At 40.3% G+C, this 27,562-nt stretch overlaps 1 protein-coding gene across 2 annotated transcripts; it reads right to left on the bottom strand.

The window, feature by feature from the left end:
• On the bottom strand, positions 1–27,044 carry vps53 (VPS53 subunit of GARP complex). Of its 2 annotated transcripts, none has more exons than XM_063493466.1 (22): positions 26,909–27,044; positions 26,428–26,508; positions 24,890–24,939; positions 24,722–24,788; positions 19,020–19,106; positions 18,427–18,542; positions 17,940–18,059; positions 15,458–15,536; positions 15,210–15,353; positions 14,955–15,097; positions 14,290–14,431; positions 13,382–13,477; positions 13,151–13,245; positions 11,879–12,121; positions 8,969–9,116; positions 8,619–8,701; positions 8,441–8,519; positions 7,059–7,207; positions 6,894–6,963; positions 5,652–5,789; positions 812–916; positions 1–640 (listed from the first exon to the last, which is right to left on the bottom strand). In XM_063493466.1, the coding sequence occupies exons 1-22, from the start codon at positions 26,993–26,995 to the stop codon at positions 470–472; spliced, it is 2,493 nt and encodes an 830-aa protein (XP_063349536.1). In that variant the 5' UTR covers positions 26,996–27,044; the 3' UTR covers positions 1–469. The 2 variants fall into 2 exon arrangements, with proteins under 2 accessions (XP_063349536.1, XP_063349534.1); XM_063493464.1 differs by having other exon boundaries at positions 2–640; positions 13,382–13,480.
• Positions 27,045–27,562: the final 518 nt, after the last annotated feature.

Below are 27,562 nucleotides of genomic sequence, written 5' to 3'. Positions count from 1 at the left end.
TGAATGGCACACAGATTTCAACCCCACACTGAATTAAAACAGATGAGCAAAAAAAGAAAACCCACAGTTATCCTTGAAGTATAGTATTTTCAGCTTTAATTAAGATCAGGTCTCCTGGAATAGATATGTCGAGAGAAGCAGCCAGAAGCTCTCTGATTAGAGTTTAGTCAACAACTCTACATTCTGCAAAACAACAAAAAAAACTGTGCAACAATTAAGTAATGTTACAAAACTCAGGCTTTAGTGTAATAAAACCACAGAAGTACATGACATGTGTAACAACATCAAACAGTTAAGGAAGTTTCCTCATAATCCACCCTCAGCTTGGGTAGGCATCAGTCAGAAAACTCAGTCAACTTCTTCCTCCTTCTCCACGACGACCGAACGCAGCACAATGATGGAGTCTTTGCCATGAATAACCGCAACAAAGTTGAAGGCCATGCCAGCCTACGCTTTTCAAGATGCGATTTCACAGCCTCTTCTTAATGAGCTTCTCTAGTTTGCGGATACGTGAGGATTCCTGCTCAGGGGTGGGGGTACTGAAGGACAGAGAGGGCCCACCGTCTGCCCCCGAGGGTGGAGTGGGTAGCCTTTGCCTGAAGAGCTCCAGCATGCTGCTCTGCTCGCTGCGCTTCAGGCCCTACGCACACAAAATAAAAATAAAGCACACACAAATATATATTTAAAAAAAATAAACAAAGGACGCAGGATAACAACGACAGGTAAATGAACCTATGCAGCACAGCCTTATGGGAGATATCGTTGAAAGCTAGATGAGAAAATCCACACTGGCAGAGACAAGCTAACTGACCTTCATATCCAGAATCTTCTGGAAGGTCTCGGGATTGCCATCAGCCAGGAGCTTGATGTAGTTATCAACAAACACCACCGGAGGTTCATGTGGGGCCATCACCACCTGCAGAAAAGTAGAGTTTAGGATTGTTGATGTCGCCTTCCCCTCCCACCACAACCACCTTCCTGTGAGCCATCACACGATGACCCGAGAGATCTTTAAGTGATCCCATATGGGGGCAGCTATGGGCCAAATGGGAGGAAAAGGAGGGGCTCCAGCTGATGGAGCCATGCAGTTCTAGCTGCAACGAAAGTTTAGATTATACTTCTATATTTAGGCACTTCTCCTTTTACACACCAATTACCTCAAGCACCAGTGGATCACCCGTAATTATTTTGGAGGTATAATGAGTCTGGGTGAAAATCAGCTTTACTGAAGAGCAAGCAAAAAAAAAAGTTTAATGGGGCACAACTTTTCTGGATTTAATCCTCTTGGTTGTTTTTTTTTTTGTTGTTGTTTTTTGTTTTTTCCCTACAACAGAGACTCGGTGGAAAACGCAGATCGGTTAGCATTTCTTGAAGCCGCTACAAAGAAGGAAGACCAACACATGGCTGACAGACCACCCCTATTCCCATCTCATGCATACGCGTCCACAGAAGGGACCAGCTCACAAAATGTTTCTCCTATCCGTCACTTAACAGAGTCTAGAGTCTTTCAAGCTTTGGTTCCATCTTCACTCAAGGTAAAATAAATGAGAAGACGAGCTGCGGAGGGAGTGTGCGAGTGGAGGAATCAGAAGCAAAAGAGGGAGCGAGTGAAGAGCAAGCATCAAAGGCTCAGGATCGTGTGGAATTCTCTGCTTTCTTACAAGCTCTGCTGACTGAGTGATTTACTAAGCAACTGTCCTGGAGCCAGGCCAAGAGCAAGGCCTGTAGGGACCCTTGTAAAAAAAAAAAAAGAAAGAAAAGAAAGAGAAAAAAGAAACAAAGAAAGATGGAGATGCAGTTTAGAAAGAAAATGGGCATTAAAAGGGAGAGAGAAACAGAGTAAGTGGGGTGGGGGGATTTATCACAGTGAGAAGGGTAGGGATGAGAGCTACCTTTAAAATACTCTCTAAAAGAGAAGAGAACTTCAAAAGTGGGAAAGAGAGACGGAGCCATGGCAGGCTGGGCTGGGTGTGGAAAACAGCCACGTCTCAGAGGCTTTGTACCGGCCAGGAGAGGCCGTCTCAGATGGACCAAAAAATTCCTATGCACTTTGAACATAACTAAGTACTGGCTCGCAAAACAGACAGCCCAAATAAAGACAGGTGACAAATTAAAGGAAAAAACCATAAGGAAAAACGAAACACACCCATTTCATCTTTTCCAGGATGACAATACTCCCATCCACACACAGGGAATCACAAAATGGGTTGATGAGTAAGAAAATAACACATGCTATGACTTTGTCGTCAACAGGTCGCAAATGTGATCACAAAAGGCACTAAATAATAACACACGCACACATATACACAGAAAATTGTCCTATCTATAAAGCATGGTGGAGGGACCATTGTTGTTTAGAACTGTTTTGTGTTTTGGAACTGTTAAAAACAAATTAATATTCTGAGATAGGCAGGCTGGTGACCTAAAAAGCTGCTACAATAAACATCTCATGGAGGTTGCTCTTGATAACTGAGGTTCCCTAGGTTACCAAATTCAAGCATACCAGGGAGCAGATGGAGTGATTTCTCAGTAGGTTTCATTTATTTTTGGCACATTATGTATATATTTTATTTTTTATAGATGTTATTTATTTATTGTGATTACTTCTTGGCCTTCTTTTAGTGCCAATGTGCAACAGTACCGCAATTTCGTTGTACTATTGTGCAAATTATGAGTGTGCAGCGACAATAAAGAGGTAAACTAAAAAAAGACATGCCTGTGTGTTATCAGTTTTATCTAAAGTTCGATTAGAGTTCCAACTGAAACTTTGGTAATTTTAAAAGGTTAAACACAAAAATATTAAAGACTGCAGTTATCCTATGTTTTATGGAGCATTCTAGCAGTTTTCAGGTGATTGTTTTGCTTCATGACACAAAACTTAATATTTTGGTGGTGGCACACTCAATGTGGACTACCTGCCCCTACCTTTATAAGCTAAAGAGGCAGAGTCTGAGACAAAACTGAACAAAAAAGCAGAGCGAGTGCTGGATGTGTATGAATCACATCACCGTGTCAGAAAAACAACTCCAAGTAAATCATTATGTTGTTCCACTTGTGCTGTCTGTGAAGTGTTTGATAATCTATTAACCATAACTCTACATCACACATGCAGCTTGTTATGCTACCCAGGAAGCAAGCATAATCAATGTCTGCTGCTTTAAGTCATAGTAACATCTACTTGCAACAAAACACCATGGTTTTGATCTTCATTTGGTTCACAAATGTTGTTATTCTTATAATTCTAAGATCAGCTGATTTAAATACTAACTATTTTAAACTCTAATTTACCCCCATGGACTTCAAGTTCTCCAGGGTATAAATGAAAACTTGCAAAACAAAGCTGTTTCGGTTCAAAGAACTTAGACTGCACTTAATTAATTGACACGTACAAGGAATCTGCTTTAATCTCAGAGCTTTAAATACTTAAATTGCTCCTTTAACGCTCCCACTGAAATGCAGTTTCTCAGGAAGACGGATTTTAATTTCAAGCCACAGCATCACAGAGTGTAATTTAAAACTATCGTTGAGGTTAGGCAGAGGAATTCTCGTATTGACCTCCTTTCATTGGGATTGTCTTTCAGAGGCTTCACTCTAAGCTCAAGGTGGAAGCAATTACCTACAAGGAACCTTGATGTTACACAAAGTCAATGCGTAAAATGTTGAATAGTACAAAAAGCTTCTCTTTACCGTCTAAAAATAGTTACAGTAATATATCTTCTTTACATATAGTCTATATTATCATTCAGTCTATCATATCATTAAAAATACTCCCTTTTAATGTATTTACAATTTACAGTGAATTTTCCTCAGCAGTTTGTTTGGTATCAAGTTTTTGGTTTTTTTGACATGTCTGCTGTATCAGATTTCTAGCCTTCGGAATGATTATTCTGTCTCCAGCTGTCACGGTAATGCATATAAATCAATCAAAGTTAGCAGCTATGTCTGTGAGAGCTTTCCACAAGCCATGCAGATCACATTCCAGCTAAAGGGGCCCACTGGCAGTTGAATTCAGGAAAAAAAATAAAAAGAAGCAGACAGTTGTGGGTTGATGTGAATGAATTAACATAATTCTATAATGTGAAAGCCTTCTTAATGTGTGGCAGATGAGTGGAAATGTACGTACGCACATTCAGGGCATTTATCAGGCAGACAAAGACAGGTTCTACAGAGGCCCCGTGGAACAGAGCGTATCCCTGCAGACAATGGGCTGAACAGACGATCGAATATGAAATGGTTAGGAGGGTTTGCAAAGACAGCAAATGTCTAAGACAAAACAATGTTAGTGCGCCTGAGGGCCAGAATCTAAGCTAGGGTGTAAAAGCGCCATCAATCTAAACTATTTCTTATACAGTCTCACAGAAATCTACTCCCTTACTGGGAAAGCTTGGCCAACATAGCATGATCAGAGGAGGTCACACTTAATCACACATCAAGACTGTCCATCTTTCAGAGGAAAGACGGCCTCCTGGGAGCCCAAGAGGAAAATCAGGGACAGGCGGGTGTTTTCTACCCTCGTGGGACAGTTAATTAGGGTGAGATTAATCTATGGCATCCGCATACCAGTGTCCTCAGGAGCCTCATAAGGGCTGATCCCAGTGACTGCACTCCACAGCTGAAAACAACGTCCTGCATACAGCATGCCATTCTGCACGTGTGGGTGTGTATTTTTCCGCGTGTAGACACAAGGTTATAAGCATTTATTTATTTACTCACTCATACCTTTCCACTGGCTCAAAGTCAACCACATACTGAGTTAAGAGTATGAGCGTGAGTATTACGTTGGCCTGTTTAGCATTCATTAAAACAGCAGTGCATTAGATTCGTTCCTATTCTTTCATTACCTCCTGTGAGACGCTTTATTTTGTGGAAACATGCTCATAAAGTGTTAGTGTAAGTGGGGTTAAAGAGACAATTAAAGGACTGTTCTGCCCAAAATAAACTCCAAGTAGATAATCTGCTCAAGTGACTCAAGACAAACATTTAAAAGCTGGCTCGCCCGTCCAACCACAAACACTCGCAGGAGAAATGTTTGTTCAGTCTATTGTTGAGATTGGTGGAAAAGCAGTTAGCTGTAGGTCGTGCCAGATTGTTCTCGGTTAAATGTTAGTGTCAGCACAAAAGCTCGTGTTTAACTGGATCTGTCAAGTTTCGACATCAAATCTGTAAAACGGCAAATAAAGGATAAAGAAAAAACCCTTTACACTACACCTATATAAAAAGCTCTAGCTTACAGGCGAAGCCTTTAAAGGTCAGAAAATGAAGCTTCGGTTGTTAAAAAAAAAAAAGGCCAGCAGGAATTTAGCCACCTAAGTTAAATATAATAAAATCTTAAGTGACCCATAAAAAATGAGTATCATTGATACTGTGTTTAAGTTTAACTATATGGTATTTAAAGCTCTCATTTAAATCCATCGGTTTAAGATTCAAGCACATTCTTGGTTTATGCAAGAAGGGTAAACTGTTTAGATAATCACCAGCAGCCTAAGAAGCAAGGTTAAGTGGTTTTCCAGCATACATTTAAGGACGGTTAACTGGGATTGTTTTCATACTTGCACAAACATTCACTTGAAAGCTGCCAGGAAATATGTGCCTGAGTCAAACAGCTGCACCGAAGTCAAGCTCACATTAATGCCACCCCTCCCAGTCCTTACCTTAAGTATCATCTCTGCACGAGTCATGCCTTTAACCACTATCTTGGTGTAGCTGGCAGGTGCCTTGCGGAGCACCTGTGAGCCTATGGAGGGCAGATCCAACAGGACCGTCTTCAAGGAGTGAGTGTCGAGGAGAAGCTGGTGGGATAGTTTGCACAAGACTTAAACTCAGCCTTATACAATCAATCGCAAGTAAATATATCCAATAAAAAAAGCCATAACTTTTCAGACAATTATAGTGGGGATTTTCTGTTCACCACAACAGTGGATTTTAAATCAACCTATCGTGATGTGACTAAAGTGCAGACTTTCAGCTTTAATTTAAGGGCTTTAAAATGGTATTGCATTAACTTTTTTAGAAATCAAAATCCAACATGCCCCGCTCATAACGGTGCCTCCACCATGTTTGATAGATGATGTGATTTGACTTAGTCAAAGCTATTTTTCTCCATCACTTTATTTTCCTATCAGTCTGATATCAGGTCATTCAATAGATGTTTTCTGGCAAACTCTAATCCTGAGTATAACCATTCATTTGCAACCCTTTGTATTTATGTTCATACAGGAGTCTCTTGATTGTAGTCTTTGTTAATGATATGTCTACCTCTTTGACAGTTGTCTTGAGAAGGTAGGTGTATATTTTCTCAAGTTTTTCAAGTCAAGAAAATGAGGATGTTGTCAAGAGAGTTTTATTAACCATGGAAAAATGTTGCGATAAGCCATTTTAGTTGTCTTCAGTGGCCTTCCAGGCCGTTGATAGTCATTGTCCTGGCCAGTACATTTATACAATACTTGAATGAATGTACCAGACTGCTGATTTGGCCACTCTTAAGTTTCTAATAGGTCAATTTTGTTTTTCCAGCCTAACGGTGACCACCTTCACCTGCATCATCAACTTTTTGGACCTCACATTGAGTTTCAGAAAAGAAAACACCCCACTTAACTCCAGATCTTGTATATGCTTTGTAATGAAATAACAAAGGAACAGGCCTCTCCAATTACTTTTTTATCCTCTGACTGGGGAGGATGACACATAAAAATGACTCTAAGTCCTACATAGTTAATGTAATACTTTTGTTAAACCCTTTAAAGTAAAAAGGAAAGTCACATTTTAATTGTTTGGTTTTAAATCCCTTGTGGTGGTGTAAAGAGGCAAAGCTATAAAAACACTGTAAGGCCCTCATTGTATATGCATCACAACAGTAATGCATCTTAATACAGATTGCAATAAATGAAACTTACTTGTTCAGCTCCCACCATGCTGATAGGCTTACATCTAAACAAGTGGTTGATGAATTTGGGAATGAAAGAACTAAGGATAGAAAGAAATGACAAATATATCAACAAACAGGAGCTTTCACACAGGGCTTAAATAAAGAAGTGTAAATGTGTGCTTATGCACTGTACTTTGTGAACTTGATGCAGAATTGCGTGAAATATTTGCGTGTGGAGGCGAGATTGTCTCTGATGATTGGCACATTTTGTTTAATGTGCATTATAATGGATGTCACATAAGGACTCTGGTCACCAACATGCTCCACACTCTGCCACGGCATCTAGAGGCAGAGAATTAGAAGTTTAGGATATTTACCATCTGGTTAATACGATAAATCCTTTAAATGCACTGAAACAAAGAGAACTTTACTGTTTTTCTTAATGAAGATTTTTGACAAACAGACATTCCCAAAACAACTATCTTTTGGGATTTCTAAAAATACACTATAATGCCAAAAGTATTCGCTCGTCTGTCTTCACACACATATGATCTTCAGTGACATCCCATTCTTAATCCATAGGGTTTAATATGACATCAGCTCTTCAGGGAAGCTATTCCACAAGGTTTAGGAGAGCGCTGATGGGAATTTTTGAGCCACACACTGATGTTGGACAAAAAGGCCTGGCTCTGTTTTAATTCATCCCAAAAGGGTTCTATCAGTTTGAGGTCAGGACTCTGTGCAGGCCAGTCAAGTTGTTACCTACAAAACTCACTAATCCATGCCATTACGGACCTTGCTTTTTAAACTGGTGTGTAGTTATGTTGGAAGAAGAAGGGGCCATCCCCAAACACCCTGCAGAAAGTCGGTAACCTCTGTGCACTATGTGCCTCAGCATCTGCTGACCCTGCTCTGTGATTTTATGTGGCCCACCACTTTCCCAGTCACTTCCACTTTGTTATAACACCACTAACAACTGACTCTGAAATATTTAGTAGCGAGGAAAATTCACAACTGGACTTCTTGCACAGGTGACATCTTATCGCGTGTACATGTACATAATATTATGGAATTTAATTCTAAACTTTGAAACTAAAACTTACATTTACGTTAATTAATGTACATACGTACACTGTGCAATGATATTTTTTAAACATTTTTTAAAACTCGCTCATATTTATGCCTTATGCCGGCCCCATTATGAATGAACGATTGCAAACAAAAAGCACACGAAATAGCGCACTGCAACAAAAATACGTCTTTCACATGGAACAGCGAAACGCATTTCGCAAACGGATTTCGTTACACGGGCATTTTGTCGTACCACGGGCAAAAATATTGCTGTTAAGTGCCTTCGTAACTTGAATTTTTCATTAAATGGGGTCTTCGTAAGCCGGGGTTCCACTGTACTTGTAGAAGCTGTCTGCATGCCTAGGTACTTGATTTTATACGCTGTGGCCATGAAACTGATTGGAACAACTGAATTCAAAGATCTGAGTGGGTAAGTGAATACTTTTGGCAACGTAGCGTATTTACAATACGAGCTGAATGTGTGAGTGCATGATTGTGCTCAACCTTGCTCATAGCAGTTAGTGCAGGATCACAAGCAGCATCAAGATCCTGAACAAGCAGCTGGATACTATTTGAGATCACACTGTCAACACATAAAAAGGGAAATCATCACACTCTTCACATAATAGCAGCTAGGCTTGTTTTTAAAAGAAATAAAAGCTGGTTTGCAGTTGTCACGTACGTGCTGAATGTGTCCATCTCCCCCGTCAAATTGATTCTCTCTACCAAGACTTTATCTACCTTCTCCTTCAGCTTCTCTTCCAACTGGAACACAAACAGACAAAAACATGAATGTGCGCATAAACAGACAAATAAATGGTCTTTACTAAGAAAACATCAAATGTCTTTTTTAAATTGTCTGTGTGAAAGGACAGAATGGATGAAACCTTTAAGGCTTTAATCATAAATGTTTTCCTGATCAAACGTGTCATTCTGTTAACTGTCAACATGATAGACACTTTGCACGCTCCCAAAGGTATTTTTTTTGCTGATGAAGATCTAAGTTACATGATGCACCATATGTGTACATGCCTGCTGTGTCGTAGCCAGACAGTACTCCGCAGTGCTCAGAATGCTACAGATCAGGCAGAGCTCGTCTACAGTGAACTTTGCTGCTTCAGAGACTTCTTTTTCTTTCAACAGGCTGCTGATGGTAAGACCCCCGCTGTTAGTGCTGGATCTGGACAGAGATTGACAAAATGAGAGGGAGAAAATCAGCGGTAGAAAGAGATAAAACAGAAAGAGACAGAGGGGTCATGGTTAGTCCGAGCAAAATACAAGAGGAGAAAAAAAAAGTCTTTAAGGCTTTATAACATACTTTACAACCCTATTAAGAAAAAAATGTGCTCTGTAAAATGTATATCAATTAACATTGTATTATATTTATTATGATATCACATCACCTCTTCTTTTAACAACACTGTCAGCACTTGGGAACTGAGGAGACAAATAACATTTCCCATTCTTCCTTGGTACAGAATTTCAGTGTTGTGGTATTTTTATTTTTTCATGTGTGTAATTTATCAAAGGTTTTCAGTGGGTGAAAGGTCAGGCCTGCAGGCAGGTCAATTTAGCACCTGGACTCTGTTGAAATAAATGCAGAACATAGTGAGGCATCATCTCCCTGAAATCAGCGAGTATGTTGCTACAAAACGGCTAAATAGCTTGGTCAGGATTAATGTGCTGTCATGTTACATACACTAAAGCATTGAACACTATAATGGATGTTGGTTTGTGACAAGAAGAAAGATTTTTTTTTTACATTTTGATTCGTCAGACAACAAAACAGTTTTCCACTTTACCTCAGTGGATATTTCTGTTAATTTATATGTTTTCTTTGACTGGCTAAAATAAAATAATAATACTAATAATAATAATAGTCTACTAACAGGACACTGCAGAGCTCAGATGGAAGAAACACTGGGTGGGTGAAGACTGTTTCCCCATAAATATGGAGGTTTGTGCAAGGAACAGAAATCAGATCCATGGCTGAGTATCGCAGGATTTGAGACTGTGTGTGTGGGTGAAGGAGATCGAACAGGTACTGAGGGGGCACGACATTAAGGGATTTATAAGTGAGAAGAAGGATCTTGTAAATGATGTGTGACTTAACTGGGAGCCAGAGGAGATTTATGGGGGTGGGGGCGATTTGTTGTCAGAGCTTGGTGCATGTTAGAAGCCTGGCAGTTGTATTCTGGACATATTGGAGTCTGTCCAGGGCTTTGTCAGATATCCAAAGACATGGATGAGGGTTTCTACTACATAGTCATTGAGTGATGGCCAAAGTCAAGAGATGTTCATTAGGTGGAAAAAAAATGTTCTGGTGACAGATTTGATATGAGCATGGAATGAAACTGTGGGGTCTAGAATGACACCCAGGTTGCAAACTTCAGGGAACTGTTAGATGGTGCAACTGTCAATAAGAATGAGTACAACTCCTATCTTCTGGAGTAGGGCCTTGAGGGCGATAACCAATAGCTCTGCCTTGAGGCACACCATGGTTAACCGGGGCAGAGATAGAGCAGGAGCCTCCTGTGATGACAAAATGTGTTCATTTAAGAAGGTACTTATACAGCCCTGAGAGTGCTGTACCAGTTAGGCCAAGAAAATCAAATACGCGTGAGAGAAGGACGGTGTGAGAAATAAGGAATAAGACTGCTGAAGTGCTGTGGTGTACTCTGAAAACACATTGGAAGGATAGAGCTCATGGTTGGATATCTTCCAAGGCAAGAGCTGATTTATTATACTTATAAGGGGGCACCAAGCAGGCACGTTCTGCCTTGCAGTTTTGTAATAAGTCCTGGTCATGGACTAAAATGTACTTTATTAAAGCACACACAAACACACCATTTGACAAAAACTATGAATGTACAAAAAAGAAAAACAAAAAAAAAACAAACGGTAAATGAAAAACGAAGACTGTGGTATATTGTTTGTGCTTGCATTGTATTGTAATTGAAATGTTTGTGGTGGGACTTCACATTGTTTACAATTTGAGACAGTGGATTACTCTATGCCATTAAGTTATGCAATATTGACCTCGGGATGTTTTTTTATTCTTCTTCATGAATCTAGCTGATGTGGATCCTCTTTTCTACTGAGCTTTAAAGAGAACTCCTTTAAAAAAATAAAATAAAACACTGGTAAAGAATCCATTATTATTTGTAACTGAGACACAAATGTGGACCACTGGGCCAGTGAGACTTCACAGACGACCCAGTCATTAATAAATGTCAAAACAAAATATGTGTTTAAAACCACAACACAGCTCAACCTCCTTTCTAGGGCCTCTTCCAAAACCAATTCACAGCACACCACACTGGACGGGTGTCTTTAAGTATACACACTTGCAAAGAGTCTGAGTGCATCTATGACAGTGTATGTATACAAGTCAGAACATGGTATGCATTAGTCGCCACGCTCAAGTGTGTAATTACAGTGCAAAGCATACTCTTTTGTGTGTGTGTGTACACACCAAAGCTAGTGATGAGTTCTTAAGTGGCCAGTGAGGCAGAGATGTTTTTGCTGGTAGCATTTTGGGTTTTGCCACAGCTTAACCAACTCCAGATTGCTTACAACACGCTATTCTCATTCATCAAACAGAGCGAGAACTGAGGATGTTAGTTTCAGACTGAACTGCTAAACGGTCCCAGCAACAGTATAAGGGTGTGACACTCTTGTTTAGGAAATTGTAATCCCAAATAAATGTGCCATTGATGGAAATTGTTGAAAATTACTCATATATTTCAAAGTCTGATTTTTGTTTTTGTGTGGATTCAGCATCTTCAACAATGTCATGCTAGTTCTTTTTTTACTTATGTGTAAAGTGTTGTAGAGAACCACTGAATCCACCTTCAGGGTCATGTTGATAATATAACTTTTACCAATTACATTTTAGACATATCGTTTTTAATTTAGACTGAAAACCTGAAACGGTCTTACTTAGGCAGGTTGCCAGAGAGGATCTTCCAGGCATACTCTCTGAGGAATTTCTGGAAGATGGTTGTGAGGGCTATCATCGGTTCTCCAGTGCTTAGTTGGGAGCACTGCACCATACACTTTTTGTAATAGACAAACAGGTCAGCACAGCTGGGCAGTACTGCTCCACCCTCCTCCGTGCCAGCCTTGGGAGGGCCTTGTGCCCGGAAATCAGCCACAAACCGGTCAATCAGCTCACCCAGATTCCTGCAGAAATAGAAAAGAAAGCAAGCACCCATGCATGAAGTAGGGTCTTGTGAAATTAATTAAATCAATTTAATTAAAACAGGATTGTGTTTTTCCCCATATATCGATTCATGGACGAACTATCAAGCAGACCGAGTGAGACGGATAAATAGGAGAAAATAGTTTAAGCATCAAAATAATCAGCGCTGCAGTCAACAGGTCCACAGCCAGTTGGTGTGGCCCACTCCTGCTGAATCAAGGAACTAAAGCCAAGGACAAAACAAGCAGGCCACTGTTCTCTTCTGCTATGTCCCACTGGGGACAAGCTGATCTGGCCGTTGCCTGTAAGGCCTTTGGACAGAACTAAAATGAGGCTGTAGCTGCAGAATAGGTCAATCCCATCCCCTTGGACAGACAAACACTATTTAACGCTCCAAAGAGCCAAGAACCAGGGGCTGCATGCAAGCACCACAGTTCCAGAACTGTTACAGGAGCCATCACCAACACTGGGGGAGGGGAGTGACTGACTGAGGACGTAAGGGTGGTGGTAAAAAAGTGAAGGGGAGGTGAAAAGAAAAGAAAACAGGCAGGAGGAATAAAGAGAAAGAAAATCAGACTTGGAGAAAGAGGGTTATAAATAAATAAAATATGGATCAAGAGAAACAAAACTGAAACATGTATTACATAAAGGGGGCCTGAAGAAAGGCTACCAAAAAAAACCCCCAAAAAAAACATAAAGAGGTGGGAAAGAAAATAGGCAGATCTGCTGCGGCAGCACTTACTCAACCTCCCTCTCTCTTTCGCTCACTGTCTGTGGTTGTGGAGCTAATGGGAAACATTTATGCCACAGTGGATAGAGGAACAACGGATGGAAAGACAGAAAAGGGAGTGAAGTAGAATAGGAAGGAGGGGAAGGGGGGTCTGATTGATGAGTGGGCAATGGAAAAAGTATGCATGTGCCAGCTTTACGCACAACCTGCTCCCAATTCTGGGTTTGTGTACCCTGATCCAATTTGATCTTTCCTGCTTCTATGAGTGCGTGTTGCTCACTTGTCTTGGGATTCTATGTAGACGTATAGATGAGGTTCAAAGCATTTGGAGACAATGCCATGGAAAGGGTTGTCTGGAGCTTTGGGCTTCTTTGGCTAAAAGAATCAGAGAATAAAGGTGACAGGACATTTTTATTTAGCCTCAAGAAAGTTATTCATCAAAAGGAGGAAATATCTGAGAGCGCAATTACTTTTCGAAGAATGTCGATAAGGTCAATCCAGGTTAACTTACCTTAGTCAGATCTTCATCCTTTTCTGTGCCCGCCTCCTCTCCTGGCTCATCCTCCAGAAAGGGGTTAGTTGGGTCTAGTGGGCTGTCTGGCCTCTTCTGCTGTAAAAATAGAATAATAGAGCATGTAATAGCTTGATTCTCACTAAAGAATTTGTGGCATATCTATTACATATTATTATATTAAATATAACAAAGCTCTTTAATATTAAATTCAGGATTTATCACCTTTTTGTCAGCACAGACCAGGCTTTCATAAATCTGCACCTCCAATAATTAAATTCCACTCAACCAAATCCCCAATTGAATAACCAAACCAGCACGGGTGTTAATTGAACTGAAGACAAGAGGGACTCTTTCTAGCCTAAACATTATCAGTCCTGAACAAGCCTGGCCTACTTGGCCACGGCAAAACTAATCACACCCCTCATAATCCATCCATTTCCGTGTGTATCACTTCCACCTCCACATGGCAGAATGACCTGGATTAAAAGGTTTCTTTAGGTTGTGACACACCAAAAAGCACTCAGTGTGCGTGTGAGCAAAATTAGCTACAAATCAACAGTTTCATGTATATAAACAAGAAATAGAAAAAAAAATGAAGATATGTTTTGACTGACTGGGATTAATCTGTAGCCTTCCAGTTGGCTTAAACTACAACAAAGCCAACTGGAAGTATTTCAGTGAGTGTTAAGTTCCCAACTGGAGAGCACATGTTTTGCATCAGTTTCCCCTGTGAGAGTATTTAGACAGCTTTTCATATAACAAGAAAGGTGTGACTGAAGAGTGCTTTTAATGTTGCAATTATGATCAAATTTGCTACATCTAAACTGTATTTGTATGTGGATATTTTTAGCCTTAAAACGTGTATTGTTAGGTGGGTATTGTTCGTCTCTGTGTGCTTTTCTTACTCCAGGTACGTCCGTCAAAGTGCATCCCGTGAAGCGTTTGGCCAGCAAGCCCTCAAAGTTTGTGGTCCTCTGAATGGCAAACAGAAGCAGTTTCACCTCAATCTCCTTAGCCCGTGTTCGCATCACTTTGGCTAGCTCAGCCCTTTGGGAGAAACCGAAAACACACACAAAACACGGACATAGTGTCAATTTGAGCGCGTTACCTCTAATTTCTATAATTTGACATCCCAAAATGTTTGACACTGCTGCAATTTTGGCCAGATGTTTTTCATTCCCAGTAGCAACACATGGTGCCCGCTTACTTCGACGTCTTCTCATGTAGTTGAGGGGGAAAAAAAGAGACCGAGAAGTGTTTCCCACTAGGTCACTGCTCATGTAGGCCACCTACGTCAACTCCGCAGAAAGTTGTACCGGATCCCGGAGTCAGGCCTGGCACACCATAACAGCGGGGTTCTTTTCATAAAGCCGAAAAGTCCTAACAAGCAATTTCTCGATTTCTGCCTGGATAATTTAATTCAAATTCTTCTCGGCTGGACAGACACACAGTGTTCGCTAATCGGCATAAATTAGAGCAGTTATGCACAGTGTAACTCATAACCTAATTTTTGTGTCAACACATGCCTCCAGATGGGTTTTAAATCCCAGGTTTTACTGTACGTCTATACCTGGTGATGTGGCAGAACTCCACGGCGATACGCTCCGTCATGCACCACTCTTCAGGAAACATGCGTCCATATTTTTCTTCATAGTCCAGCAGCTGGCGCTTGATCCAGGCATAGCGGCGATCGATCTTGTCGAGCCAAGCAACCTGTTAAACAGGGACAGCCATTTCTTTTAGAATGAGATTTGACCTGGTTCCCCCTCTCTATTATGGAACCATACAGTAAATAAAAACCCATTTTTTCCTCCCCAGTTCTTACATCTTGATTTTCCTGGAAGAGGACCAGATACTCTGAGAGGTGCTGCCTAATAAACTTCTTGATGATCTCTTGTTTAATGCGTGGGTCGAGTACATTTGCCACCAGACAGGCATCCCTCAGCACGTTACTGGGCCCACCTGGTCTCTATAAGAATAGTTTGGGACATGAAAAATGTGTTTATTCTAAAATAGAGGTAGATAAGGAAAGTAGGCACATAAAAAATGGAGAGTTTGGATGGAGATATTTACCTTCGAGCCCTGTGAGGGGAAGGCTTCTTCAAAATCTGCCAAGATCTGAGTCCCCAGCTCACTCTGTGCCGCCTTTACTCTAGAGAGGTCAAAATGGTCATTGAGCAATTAACTGTTATCTCAGTCCATTTTGCTGAAATTACAGCATTTTAATGTTAGCCTCCAAAAATACTGAACAACAGAGAACAGAGGCAGACATATTTCAGTTCACTAGCTACTGTGAGTGAGACCTTTCATGACTAACAGCCAGTTAGCAGATCTCTTATTTAAGTTCTTGTCCGAAAGTCAAAGGGAAAAACTTTTTACAGCTCTCAGCCTTTCACTTACACATAATGACCAACTGTGTTTTTGAACTGCTACAAAAAAAAAAATCAACAGGGTAAAATACTTAAAAAAAATATTAAATTAAATAAATAAATAAAAAGGCCAGTTTGGCTGTTCCTTGAAGATGTTTGTATCCGCCTGCAGACATCCAAGCCAGGTTAAGTACAGCATCCAATGGCACGACGGTCATTTCAAATAAACAGGAGAGGGTGGAGATGCAACATCGCATTTGGATGTTGTTGTCTGAACATCTACGGCTGTCCTGATTGGCTGCAGAACATAAGACTCTAATTATACAGGGACTCCACAGCTCACAGTTATTTCTGTGGCATCTATCTTACCACAGTTGAGCAGTATGACTCAGATGGGGGAAGAAAAAAAAGAAAAAGAAGAAGAAAAAAAAAAGCATTAAGCGATAAAGTGAGAAAGGCTTATTAAAAAATAATCAAAGTTAAACTTGCTCAAAGGTGACAGCTACACTGGCTCCATTTAGTCACGGTTCAAAGTCCTGTCTGAACAAAAAAGGTTAATTTCTCAGTGAATTAAATAGAGGAATGTCAAAGAGAGCCTGTCACATAGCTATAACGTGCATATTAGCCGGTTAAGTTGACATTTTTAGAACATGATTTTATGAAGAAAAAAAAAATTGAACCGAAATATCTGTTTTGTTTTGTTTTTTTAGATTTGAAGCAGTGTACATGTTTTTTCATTTAACTTCGTTAAATCGCACTGCCTGAAGAAACCTTGACATCTGAAATTATCTCCACATTGAAATTCCAGTGTTTTTGTCACTCATGCCACCTTTGTACTTCGCATGGGATCCCTAATCCCTTCTCATATACCCATTCTTGTTCATGTGTTATCTGTGCAGCATTCTCTTGTCTGTGTCTGCCATCTGTGGCTGTGCGGTTGCAAATGTGTTTTCCCCAGAGGCTACAGTCTGTGTAGGCCGTGTTTCTCTAGGAGAGGTCTTGATACTTTCTATTGACTGTCCAGCATCCAGCTGTCAGCCCTGCCTTCATATCTTCCCTCTTCCCCATGTCTTTCCTCTCATCCTTCTCTCCAGCAGAGTCACTTCTTCCACGCAGCTGTTATTTGGTATGAACACTGTCTACCACACCTCAATCATAACAGAACAGAAGGTCATCTTATTATGTTTTTTTTGTTTTTAGGGATCAGCTGTTGCTTTGAACCTGAATATTAAACAGCTTAATATGTCCCATACTGATTCTGGTGTTCTTGGAAAATATTAGTAAAAATGGAAATTTGGGAAGAGCTTTGTGAAACAACAACAGCACAGCTAAGAACTGTGCCTGCACGTCTTTGTCTTTGTGTGTGTGTAAATCTCTGTGTGAGGCAACCTTCAGATATTGGCATGACTGACTCAAGACTGAACAAACATCCTCAAATAAAGAATTGCGTTAGAGGTACGAGACTGATGAGTGACACCGCAAGAACGATTAATCTCGAGAACATGGTTTGAAAAAATGCTTTTTCCACACACATACACAAAAGGAGTGCATGGAGATAAAAACAGCCTCAGAAATAGTGTGTCCCTTCTCTCTCACAATGGAAGAAATTCTGGCATAATGCAACCCTATTCAGTGAGTTTCCTTCCCGGGTTTCCCTGTATGTGTGCAATATCTGCATAAACAGGATGCAATAAGCAACATACTTCATCTACTAGTGTAACCACTAAGAAATCACCCTGTGGCTACTAAAAATGAGATCTCGAGTTATGCTTCTCACCAGATTGCCCATGTGAGCTTGAACTCAAACACTAAATGTGCTTAAGAGCTGCTGCAATGCAGTTGGCTGATTAGATATTAGTGTTGACAAGCAGTCAAAAAGATATTCCTCAAAAGCGACCAGTGAGTGTACAGTATAAGGTTAATCATACTTTGGTCAATTATAAAACACACTAACATATACAAAAAATAGTGTTTTTTTCCTTATAAATGCATGTAGTAGGAGCCACGACAAATAAGCTAAATACACAGAACTTTGTTTCATTTTAGATAAAGTGTGACTTAAAAGGACAGGAAGCAAAGCAAGTATTATAACAGTATTATAGCTATAGGTATATGCATTAATGAGCAGCTGAACACATATACCTTATAAAGTGGCTGGTGTGCGTGTGTTCATTCGTATAAGTTACCTCTCTGAAAGCTGTCTGATCTGGGGTATGCCCATATACTTGTGGAAATGTTCGAGCACGTTGACCACTCCCTGCAGCAAGTTGGCCACCTCACCATACTGCCTCTTTCTGGTCATGGCTCTGGAACATAAAATGTGTGCAAGTATAACATTTTTAAAAACTATCAAAACCTGTACTCTGTAACTGCAGGTGTAAAGTAGTTGGGCCAAATTTCTCTATAAAATGTGCATCTAAATCAGTCCAGCATAATTCTAGCAGCATGCTACTCACTGTATATCATGCAGTTATTGCTTCTGTCTATATGAAATGTTCTTGTTTCAGTTTCACGTGCTGCAGCATGCAGTAGAAGCTTAAAACATGTTTTTCTACACCACTTATAACACTGTAGTAAACCCAGCTGTACCATCGGTGCAGATCATACACTTATAAATCACTCGTTATCATGATGGGGAACTTTCTGAGTATTCCTAGATTTAAGTATACCCACTCTAAAGAGTCGACACCCCCCGCCAGCATGTGCAGGTGGTTCAGGGTGGTGATGGAAGTAGTGAGGTGGCGCTTGGCATGGTCCAACTGCTTTATGTCCCTCGTTATCTCCTTGACCTGTGCGGGAACAAGTCAGACAGGACAGGCAAATAACCCACAAGGAGAAAGGGTGGGGAAAACGACATGGAATGAAGGAGGAGGTCAAAGCACACAAAAGGGAAAGGAAGAAGCACAAAAAGGTGAGTGCGCCTTGTGATGCAATATGCCAAAAAGACAGAGCAGGATTAACGGCACACCCACTGCTTTGAGAAACTATTTTTGCCTCCTAAGGGAGAGTCAGCTTGCCACTCCTCCCCCTCACAATTCCATCCCATCTTCTTTGTAAACACTTATCCTACTGGCCTTCCCTGGACTCTTGTAACACAGAGACACATGGACGGCACATTACCTGGACTTTAAATAACTTGCCCCACTGTCTGTCTTGTAACAAGGAGGATATAAACGGTAGCTCCCATCTGCTAGGGTCAAATCCCCAGTGAGCTTCAGAAAGCTACCTTTGTGCATTTGTATACATGTGTGTGTTGTTGTGTGTACCATTTGTTCAGACTTCTCAGCTTTGTCCTTGATGTCTTTGATTTTTCCAAAGAGCTGCTGGATAGCTATCTGGGCCTCCTCCAAAGCCTGCACAAAATAAACAGAGCAACATGATAAGAAGACTTCTACTGCGCAAGAACCACTAAAACAATTAATCTCACACAGTATTTGCATGCCAAGGTTTGACCAAGTGGACAGAGAGTTTTCTGCTTGCTGCCTGGTCAACCATTAGAGCAGAATACATAACAAGAGGGGGAAAAGGCCAAAAAATGTTTGGTGCTTCTTCATGAAGTACAATGTTGTCTCCACCATCATGCTATGTGTGAACAACACACAGACACCCCCCCACAAAAAAGCAACATACAAACAACTCAAATTCATTAGCAGAGAAGACGGAAAGTCTGTTAGGAGCAGATGGTCAAATGTAATTTATTCTTTTAGCAAACTTTTAATTAAAATCTGTCACTTCAAATAAAAACATCAACTTTCTATAAAAAATCCAAAATCCAAAAGTAAGCTACACTTCTAATGATGTTTTGTTGTGAGAAGCAGGTGTTGGCTGCAATATTTGTCTGTCATTTGCAGTTGTGGGTCAAACCTTCATGGAATTTGTTTTTAAATGAATTAATCTGGTCTCAACACTGGCTTTGGTCCAGGTGACAAACGATCACGCTAATGCCTATTCCCAGCTCTGGAATGGAGCAATGTCAAACATACTAATTGTGTGTTTAACTGACACGCTAACTCAATATCTGACATTGATAGATCCTAAGTTGACACATATGCCATAAGGCTAAGCACTGCATAAAGGCTGTCACTATAAAGGCTAAAGACATCATTAGCAGCTTTAACAGCCTATTAAGCCAGGGCAGATTAGATAACATTAGACAGTGAAAATTGTCAGATAGCTGAGGTGCCATTCTAATATTCCCCCATCATCTGACATGGCAGCTGTTCTTTGATGGTCCAGATTTTGCTCTGACATCTGATGCCAAGGTAACGGGCTTCATTTGGCCTGATGCTGTGGCGGCTCTGCAGACGCAGCTTCGACTGGCCTCGGACTCTTTTGCACACAAGGAATGCTAACAGCCGGCACCAGCTGTGCAAGGAATTTACCACTTTTAAAAGCACCTCTGAGAAACAAGTGGACATCGAGTTAACAAATGCACACAAAACTGTGGCTGTACCACCAACAACCACCGCACAGACATATAAATACAGCTTGCACTGACAGCAGGGGATTAATTTTCCTTCCTGTTTGGTGTCAAAGAGCTGTGTTTACTGACAGCCTCCTACAGAGGCATTCAGCAAAGTAAAGATGACACACTATGACCAGTTCAAGTAGTCACGAAACACTGATTTGGCCTTTAATCCTGCAGAGGGTGTTTTAACATGAAAGTTCTTCTATTAAAACGGCATCTAGCTATCTATCCAGCCTCTCATGTATCCTTTTCTTTGCTTTTTATTCAAGTGGAGTAATTAATTGGAAGAAATTAGAGGTTAAGTGATCCCTCTTTGATCTGATGTTTGGGAGAAAGAAGTGCCACTGAATCTTTAAAGAGGATCCCTGGAGCACATCTTAAACAAACAAAGTGCGCGCACAAGAGGCTTAAACTTCCCAAGCTGAAATTTGTCGCTCATGCAGACTCAGCTGAGTCAATCTGGCTCGCTTCCTAGCGCTCATTTCCTGTATTTAGCCTTGAGGAAAGCTGAGAGAGACCACTGCCCAGCAGGCGCCTCTATGCCAGAGATGTTATCTGCACTCACAAAAACACGCACATCCAAACCAGTGTGTCCCTAACATGCAATAAGCTGCACATGTTCCATGGCGCACACAGACTGTATTATGGAGAGCAGACAAGAAGCGGAGAGCTTCGTTTCATTGTTTGAACGCAGTTGGGATGCATTTTACCTCTCCCTCTGGCAGACTCGGAGTAGCGTTTAAAAGTAAAGGGCATATTTAATGTTACTTTTGAGTTCTGCGCCAAACACAATAAATCTGATCAACAGCTGAAACGCTGCCTGAGCAGCTTTCGTGTACATTTCAGCGAGACAATTTAGACAGAGGAGAAAAGCTCAGGAAATCGCCACTCATGTTAAAAAAGGGTTGCTATAGCCAAACGTAACAGAAAATAATATCAAAGGCAGCATTTTTCAAACGCACTCTTGTGTATTTAAGAGTGGCCAGCTACTATGCTGCTTCTACTGTTTTTCTTCAGAACTTCATCTGCACAAAACTGTAAAACACACATGGTGAGATAGCTTCAGGACTGCAGAAGACTAAAGATGAAAGCATGGAAACTACAATAAAAGCCCAACAGCCAATTTAAAATGAACATTAAATAACAATCTAAGGCAACTCAATAGGAAGATAACCCAAAAGTGACATAGATATAATATGCGCCTAACACCGTGCAGGGAGACTTACTACGGTGATCCAAATCAAAAGACACCAGAATTTCTTTTAGCAATCAAAGTTTTCCTTTGATTACTAATATAAACAAGTTGAAATTTGCAGTTATTGTGCATAACTGCTGCCAGGAAAGCATGACGCGGTCTAAGCAACCCAAGGAAAGCCTTCATCCACCCTTTATGGGGTTTATACAATCATCATTTAAGCACGCACAACATCCAAAGATTTAACAACGACAGCCGCCACCAACAGATTATTGTTTCAGTGCACCAGCCACTCAACAGCAAATCATTATTTGGTTCTTTACCTCTACCAGCCACTTTTTCTTTGTCATTTAACCATTATTTGGATGGTGGCTGGTGCCAATCTGCCATAAGCCTAAACAGCAACCAGTTAACAGGATTGTGAATGGTAGGCAGAAAATGATAACAAATATTTGATCTGCAGTTCGAACCCATTCAAAACAAAATTATTTAACATCCTTAATTTTCATTATAGAAAAACACAAAATAACCTCTTCATTAGTGCTATGGCGTTATAATCAGATGACTGTGGAGCAGGTGTGCGTGCAAAAAAAAAAAAAAGCCCCTCGTTGCCATGACAACGAGCAGACGAGAGGATGCGAAGACAGCTGTATGTGGTGGGAAACTTGCAGGCTGGTAAACAAAAGCTGGTAAATTTAAAATATAGCCAGATTAGCAAAAACATCAAAATTAAACTTTATCATTAGCATGTTAAATAATAGCATCTGTAATACTAAGTCATGCATGTAAACTACATATGAGCACTACTGTCATTTCTTTAGCTAATGGGAGCAATCATCCTATTATAACCAAGTTTGTGCTGATAAAAAAGAGAAATACATTTGGCTAATTGAGTGTCTTGTGCAAGATCCAGTGTTATTGTTTAAAAAAATAAAGGCAAGTAAAGTAAAACAATCATTTCATTTTCTTCACAAAGATGCAGATTCTTGATCTTATAGGTGCAATTTCACAAGGTTGCCAGCTGAGAATCTGCAAGGTGTCAAACCAGAAACTCTGATGCTCTTGTCCTCTTACTCACTCTCTCTATTCTTGTTAGAGCCAGTTTGCACTGTTTTGGAAGGAGTGATGCACATGTACGAAAGGTTCACTTTTTGCAGTGTCCTGTAAGGAATAAATTTCATTTTTTACACTGAGCAAACCCTGACAAGTTTCAGATTAGCCCTTTTTCTGGGCATTTGGAGACTAAACTAATTAGAGAAAGAGTTTTCTAGTGATCAGTTAGTCTTTTAACGTGGCAAACAGCCGTTGGAGCACAGATGACGCTGGTGGTTGCAGAAAATGGGTCTTTGAGCACCTGCAGATATTTTGTTAAAAAAGCTAAACGGTTTGCTATTATTAAAAATAATAATTTACCACATTTTTGGGAACCCACTCATTAAAAAGAAAAGAGAGAAGAAAGATAACGGAGAGAAGAGAGATAACAGATCTCTCCTGGACATTCGTGCTACAACCACTCACACAGTGCACTCTGTAATTTCACCCTGGTCCTCAAACATGTGCAGAGACAGAACATTAAGTTGTGTTTCAAATGACCCGAATACTTTCTCAACAATTGTCGCTGCTTATGAGAGCACGGTCTTTGGTTACAATCCAGACACTAAACTGACATTTTCAGTTTAAAGGTTAAGCCTAAAGTTAGTTTGAGAACATTTACAGGGTTGTGAATTTGCCCCCAAAAGCTTTTAAAATCCTAAAAACACAATCTTCAGTTATCACCAAATTTATTCACCCATCTGTATTTCCCCCTACCTTCCAATCAGCTTCCGTAACCTGAAAGTTGGAGGACTCACTGGACGACATCCAGCACATATTACAGAGACAGGTGCTAGGGGACCAAACTGACTTTTAGGGACAAATTTATAAACAGCAGCTGCACTGAAGAGGTCCAAAAGTGCACAATAAGATGGTTTCTGTGAGCTCATACCTGGTATATAAAAACAAAGCCAACATTTAAACAGTTGGTAAAGCCATCAGCGCCGTGCTTGGTTTAAACCCTTACACTATAACAAAGTCTTAAAAATAGTGACAACTCTTAAAATATATTGAGAGATAAGCACTGCATGTGTGATTGACCCACGCTAAACATCAGCTTTTGTAGTCACCAGACTCTGACCACTAAGGCAGTCACATATCCATATTCAGTCAGCACATGTGACAGTCTAACTCTATAGAAACTCCAAAAAAACTCAGTTGAAGTCATACCCAGACTGCCTCAACTTTCTCTCTCTTCCTAATGTGCTCACCCCATCCTTCATTGTAAATATAACTATCTTGGATTTCAACTGGAGGAATGCGCCGAGCTCAGTGAACAAGTTCGGTCAATAGCAGAAATAAGAAAATTGCTGATCTTGTTCTTTTTACTCTATAGCTGTCTGCATGTTTCAGTTGCCCTTTTGAAATGCACACCCCTCCATCTTTCCATCTGCAGAAAGGATTTTCCCCCTGGAAAAGTTGGAATAGCTCTGTGGGGTTGGAAAAACAAAGTAAAATTATTGTGTGAGACTGTTTAATGTTATTGGTCTGGAGGGGATTTAAAGTGTTTCCGCTACCAAACAGTAGCTAACTGGGAAAGACGCTGCCACCGGGCCAGACTACCTGACGACAATGCACACCTAATCGCATGAACTGGTCAGAACACGCAGGGCTCACCCACCAGGTGTCACATTCACTTTAACAACTCTTTGACTTTGCAAGGACCTGGATTAAATCAGGAGGCGCCGTTTTTTGTTTTGTTTTGATTTTATTGTTTTTTTTTTCCAGCCATGATCTCTAAAGAAAAGGCAAAGATTCCAAACCCTGGGTTTTAAAGAAATCAAAGTATTTACATACGGGAATCTATTTCACAGACGTGTTTTCCGTAAAGAAGGGGCAGTGTGAGCTGCGGGAATGGATCTGAGTCATATTGTCCTTTTCCATGGAAGCAATATGGAGAGACGAAAGAGAAGGAGAGGGGGAGGGGCAGCGTCTTCTGAGTTTGTTACAGCCACTGGCACCCTTTTAACTTCAGGAGAAGGATGCAAGCCTGAACACCACAACTAATGAACAGACATGTTATGTATGGGCATAATTACTTTCCTTCGTCTCCCCCACTAGGGATTACAAGGTCTTCAGTGTGTGTTTTAGCATCGATTTGTGAGAAACAGCGGTGCATAATAAAACACACCTGCTATACATATCAATTTGCCTCGGGGGACAATTATATCAACATTTCCAAAACAAAGTATATTTCAAGGAGGTCAGCTTACCTGTCTGCCATCTTGGCCTACATTGGTTTGGCCCCTCACAACTGTCCTGATGTTGTCATCCAGACGCCTGTCAAATGTGACACGAAAGAGCAATTTATTCACACTGAGGGTAAGATACAAACAAGGAGAAAAATTGACAAAAAAAAAATTGACTGAACTCTAACTCACCGTATCTTCAATCGAATTTTGTTTACCACATCGTCGATATTAGCCAAGGACTGATGGAAATACAAAGACAGGAAATCAGGGAACTATAGAGTGAATCTTCCCAACACATTTTAAAAATCTGACTACTGTTTTTTTAAGTTCTTCCATTTTTCTAACTATGTATCATTTCATGTGTTACATTTAACACAAAAAAACACTGAGCATAAACCCATATGCAGCTGCTTTTCACAGATTTGTGCTTCAACAAACAGATAGCTTTGTCTCAGATGATACAGTCAGTTCAGTAGATCTACACAGGGCTAGTGTAACTCCTAACCTAACTATTATGCATATAACACAGTAGGACGAAAATGCCTCCACAACTGTGCTCACCTCTGCAGTCTTAACACAAACTATAGGGTTACAGTGACCCCTTATGGAACTAGAGTATACACATGTCATGATATAGATGGTTTAGATTTAACTGTTGCAAGAGGAATAAAACAAATGAATATGAAAAAAGGATAATTTGCCTAATCTATCAGCCCATATTTCAACCAAAGCTGCAAGAAAAGCAACAATAAATTTCAATCTTTTCTTTTTGTATTCCCTCTATGTCTCACAGTCAGGTTTGAAGCAATCATATGGAGCCAAGTATAAAAAAAATGATTGAGTCCTCACCAGGTCTAAATACAACCTGAGATGGACAACAAACACATGGCTTGTTACACCATGTCATTGTGTTCACTGTTTAGTTAAAAAAAATCAAAATGCAGAAGGACAGCGTCACATTTTCAGTACACCCTATTCAGTAGCTTGTAAAACCAAGTGTTTTCTTGGTCTCTCACATTTTTGTGGAAGACTTTGAGGCCACTCTTCTTTACAACCTTCTTTCAGTTCATTGATGTTTTCAAGCATTTGTTTATCCTCAGCTCTAGTAAAGTTTGCCCAGCATTTCAGTCAAGTTGATGTCTGGACTTTCTTTTTCTGTAAGCATTGCACGGTTCGACCTTAGGGGTGAATTTGCTCAAACGTCCAGTTCTGGGAAGCCTGGCAGCTGTCTTGAATGTATTAATTTTTTATTTCTTTTTGTAGAATGATAGACTTCAAATTGCATAGAAAATTGTTGAATCTAATTTGCCCATAGGTGTGAATGGTTTCCTGTCTCTCTGTGTTAGCCCTGCGTCGGGTGTCACATGTCCTGCCCCTATGGTAGCTGGGATAGGTTCCAGATGACTACATTTACAATACTACGACAAACATTCCTGGCTGTCTGATTGGCCTGAATATGTAAAGCCTAAATGCAGGAACCTACTTCCAAATGGGTCCTGTTACTCTGCCTGCTAGTTTAAAGCTCCAGAGTAGAATGGGATCATTCATTGTTAATGCTACATTATAAGTAACACCGGGACGTTTCCCACTGTGGCAAATGAGAACATGACTTCTAACTTAAAGATTATCACTTTAATTGTGTCAGTCTGTGTCTGGACCACACCACATCTGTATATATGTGTAAGTGAAAACCTGGCTGCAATCAGTTGTGTAGCACTTCAGTGTACCTGCTCGGTGGGGAAAAGTGTGTTGATGTATTCCACCGCATTGAAGTCGGCTCTATCCAGCGGGTCTTGGCTGGGGAATACCTTGCACAAAAAACAAAAACAAACTACGTTTGGTCGGAAACTCACGTGCTGACCGACAGATAATTTGTATAAACATGTTGTTAAATGATTTGTGATGTGATGCTAATTATTCATTATATGATATACTAAATTTAACACCAACAAGAGATAAAAGGTAAGGCTAACGTCGTAACGTTAAAGCGATCATATTTTAATTACTTGACATGCCTATTGCAAGCCCAACACTGTTAATATTACTGTCAGCTTGGTGTTTAATAGCTAGTATTCTTAGTCCAGCTTTTTACCCTACAGTAAGCCCGCAAGATGGTTAGCCTACCTGCTGAAAGCTGTCAGCACATTAGCAAAGACCAACAACAACAGGTTACAAAGAAATCCTTCAGTAACGAGGTGAAGCGGTTACCTGTTCAATGGCTAGCTGCACCTCTGGGGTTAGATGCAAAATAGCCTCTAGATCTTCAGCAAATTCAAATTCTTCTTCCTCCATCATTGTCAAAACAAATAAAAAGCAAAGATCTCTTCGGCATACCACTTCCTGGTCAGGAGGCTTCTGGGATACCGGTGACGGAAGAGGAAATGCTGCATTCCAGGACTGTCGGAATTTACAAATAAAACAACATCGATCGATTTCAATCTTCTTCTTCTTCTTACATTTGTATTGGCGGTTGGCAAACAACTGAAAGGTGCGATCGATTTCAATCATCCTCTGTACTCCCATAAAACTGATCTTTGCCATTCTGCAATTGGAGGATAATAATAATAATAATAATAATAATAATAATAATAATAATAATAATAATAATAATAATAATAATAATAATTGCCCTTTATTGTCATTGTACCAGTACAACGACATTATATGGAAATAATAATAATAACAGACTTTTTATTTGATAAGTATCTGTTGTGTATTAAAGACAAACCAATAATAAAGCATCAAAAATCAAATCAAATGGGCCCAAACAGGCCTCAAAAATCTATAGGCCTTTTATGAGATATTTTAGTTGTTGTGTGCCATGCTTGGCACAGTCCTGTTGCCAATATTTCAGAGCCTGAA

The sequence above is a fragment of the Pelmatolapia mariae genome, linkage group LG14 (genome assembly GCF_036321145.2).
Source record: "Pelmatolapia mariae isolate MD_Pm_ZW linkage group LG14, Pm_UMD_F_2, whole genome shotgun sequence".
NCBI classification, from domain to species: Eukaryota; Metazoa; Chordata; class Actinopteri; order Cichliformes; family Cichlidae; genus Pelmatolapia; species Pelmatolapia mariae.
This window is presented reverse-complemented; position numbering and strand designations above follow the sequence as displayed.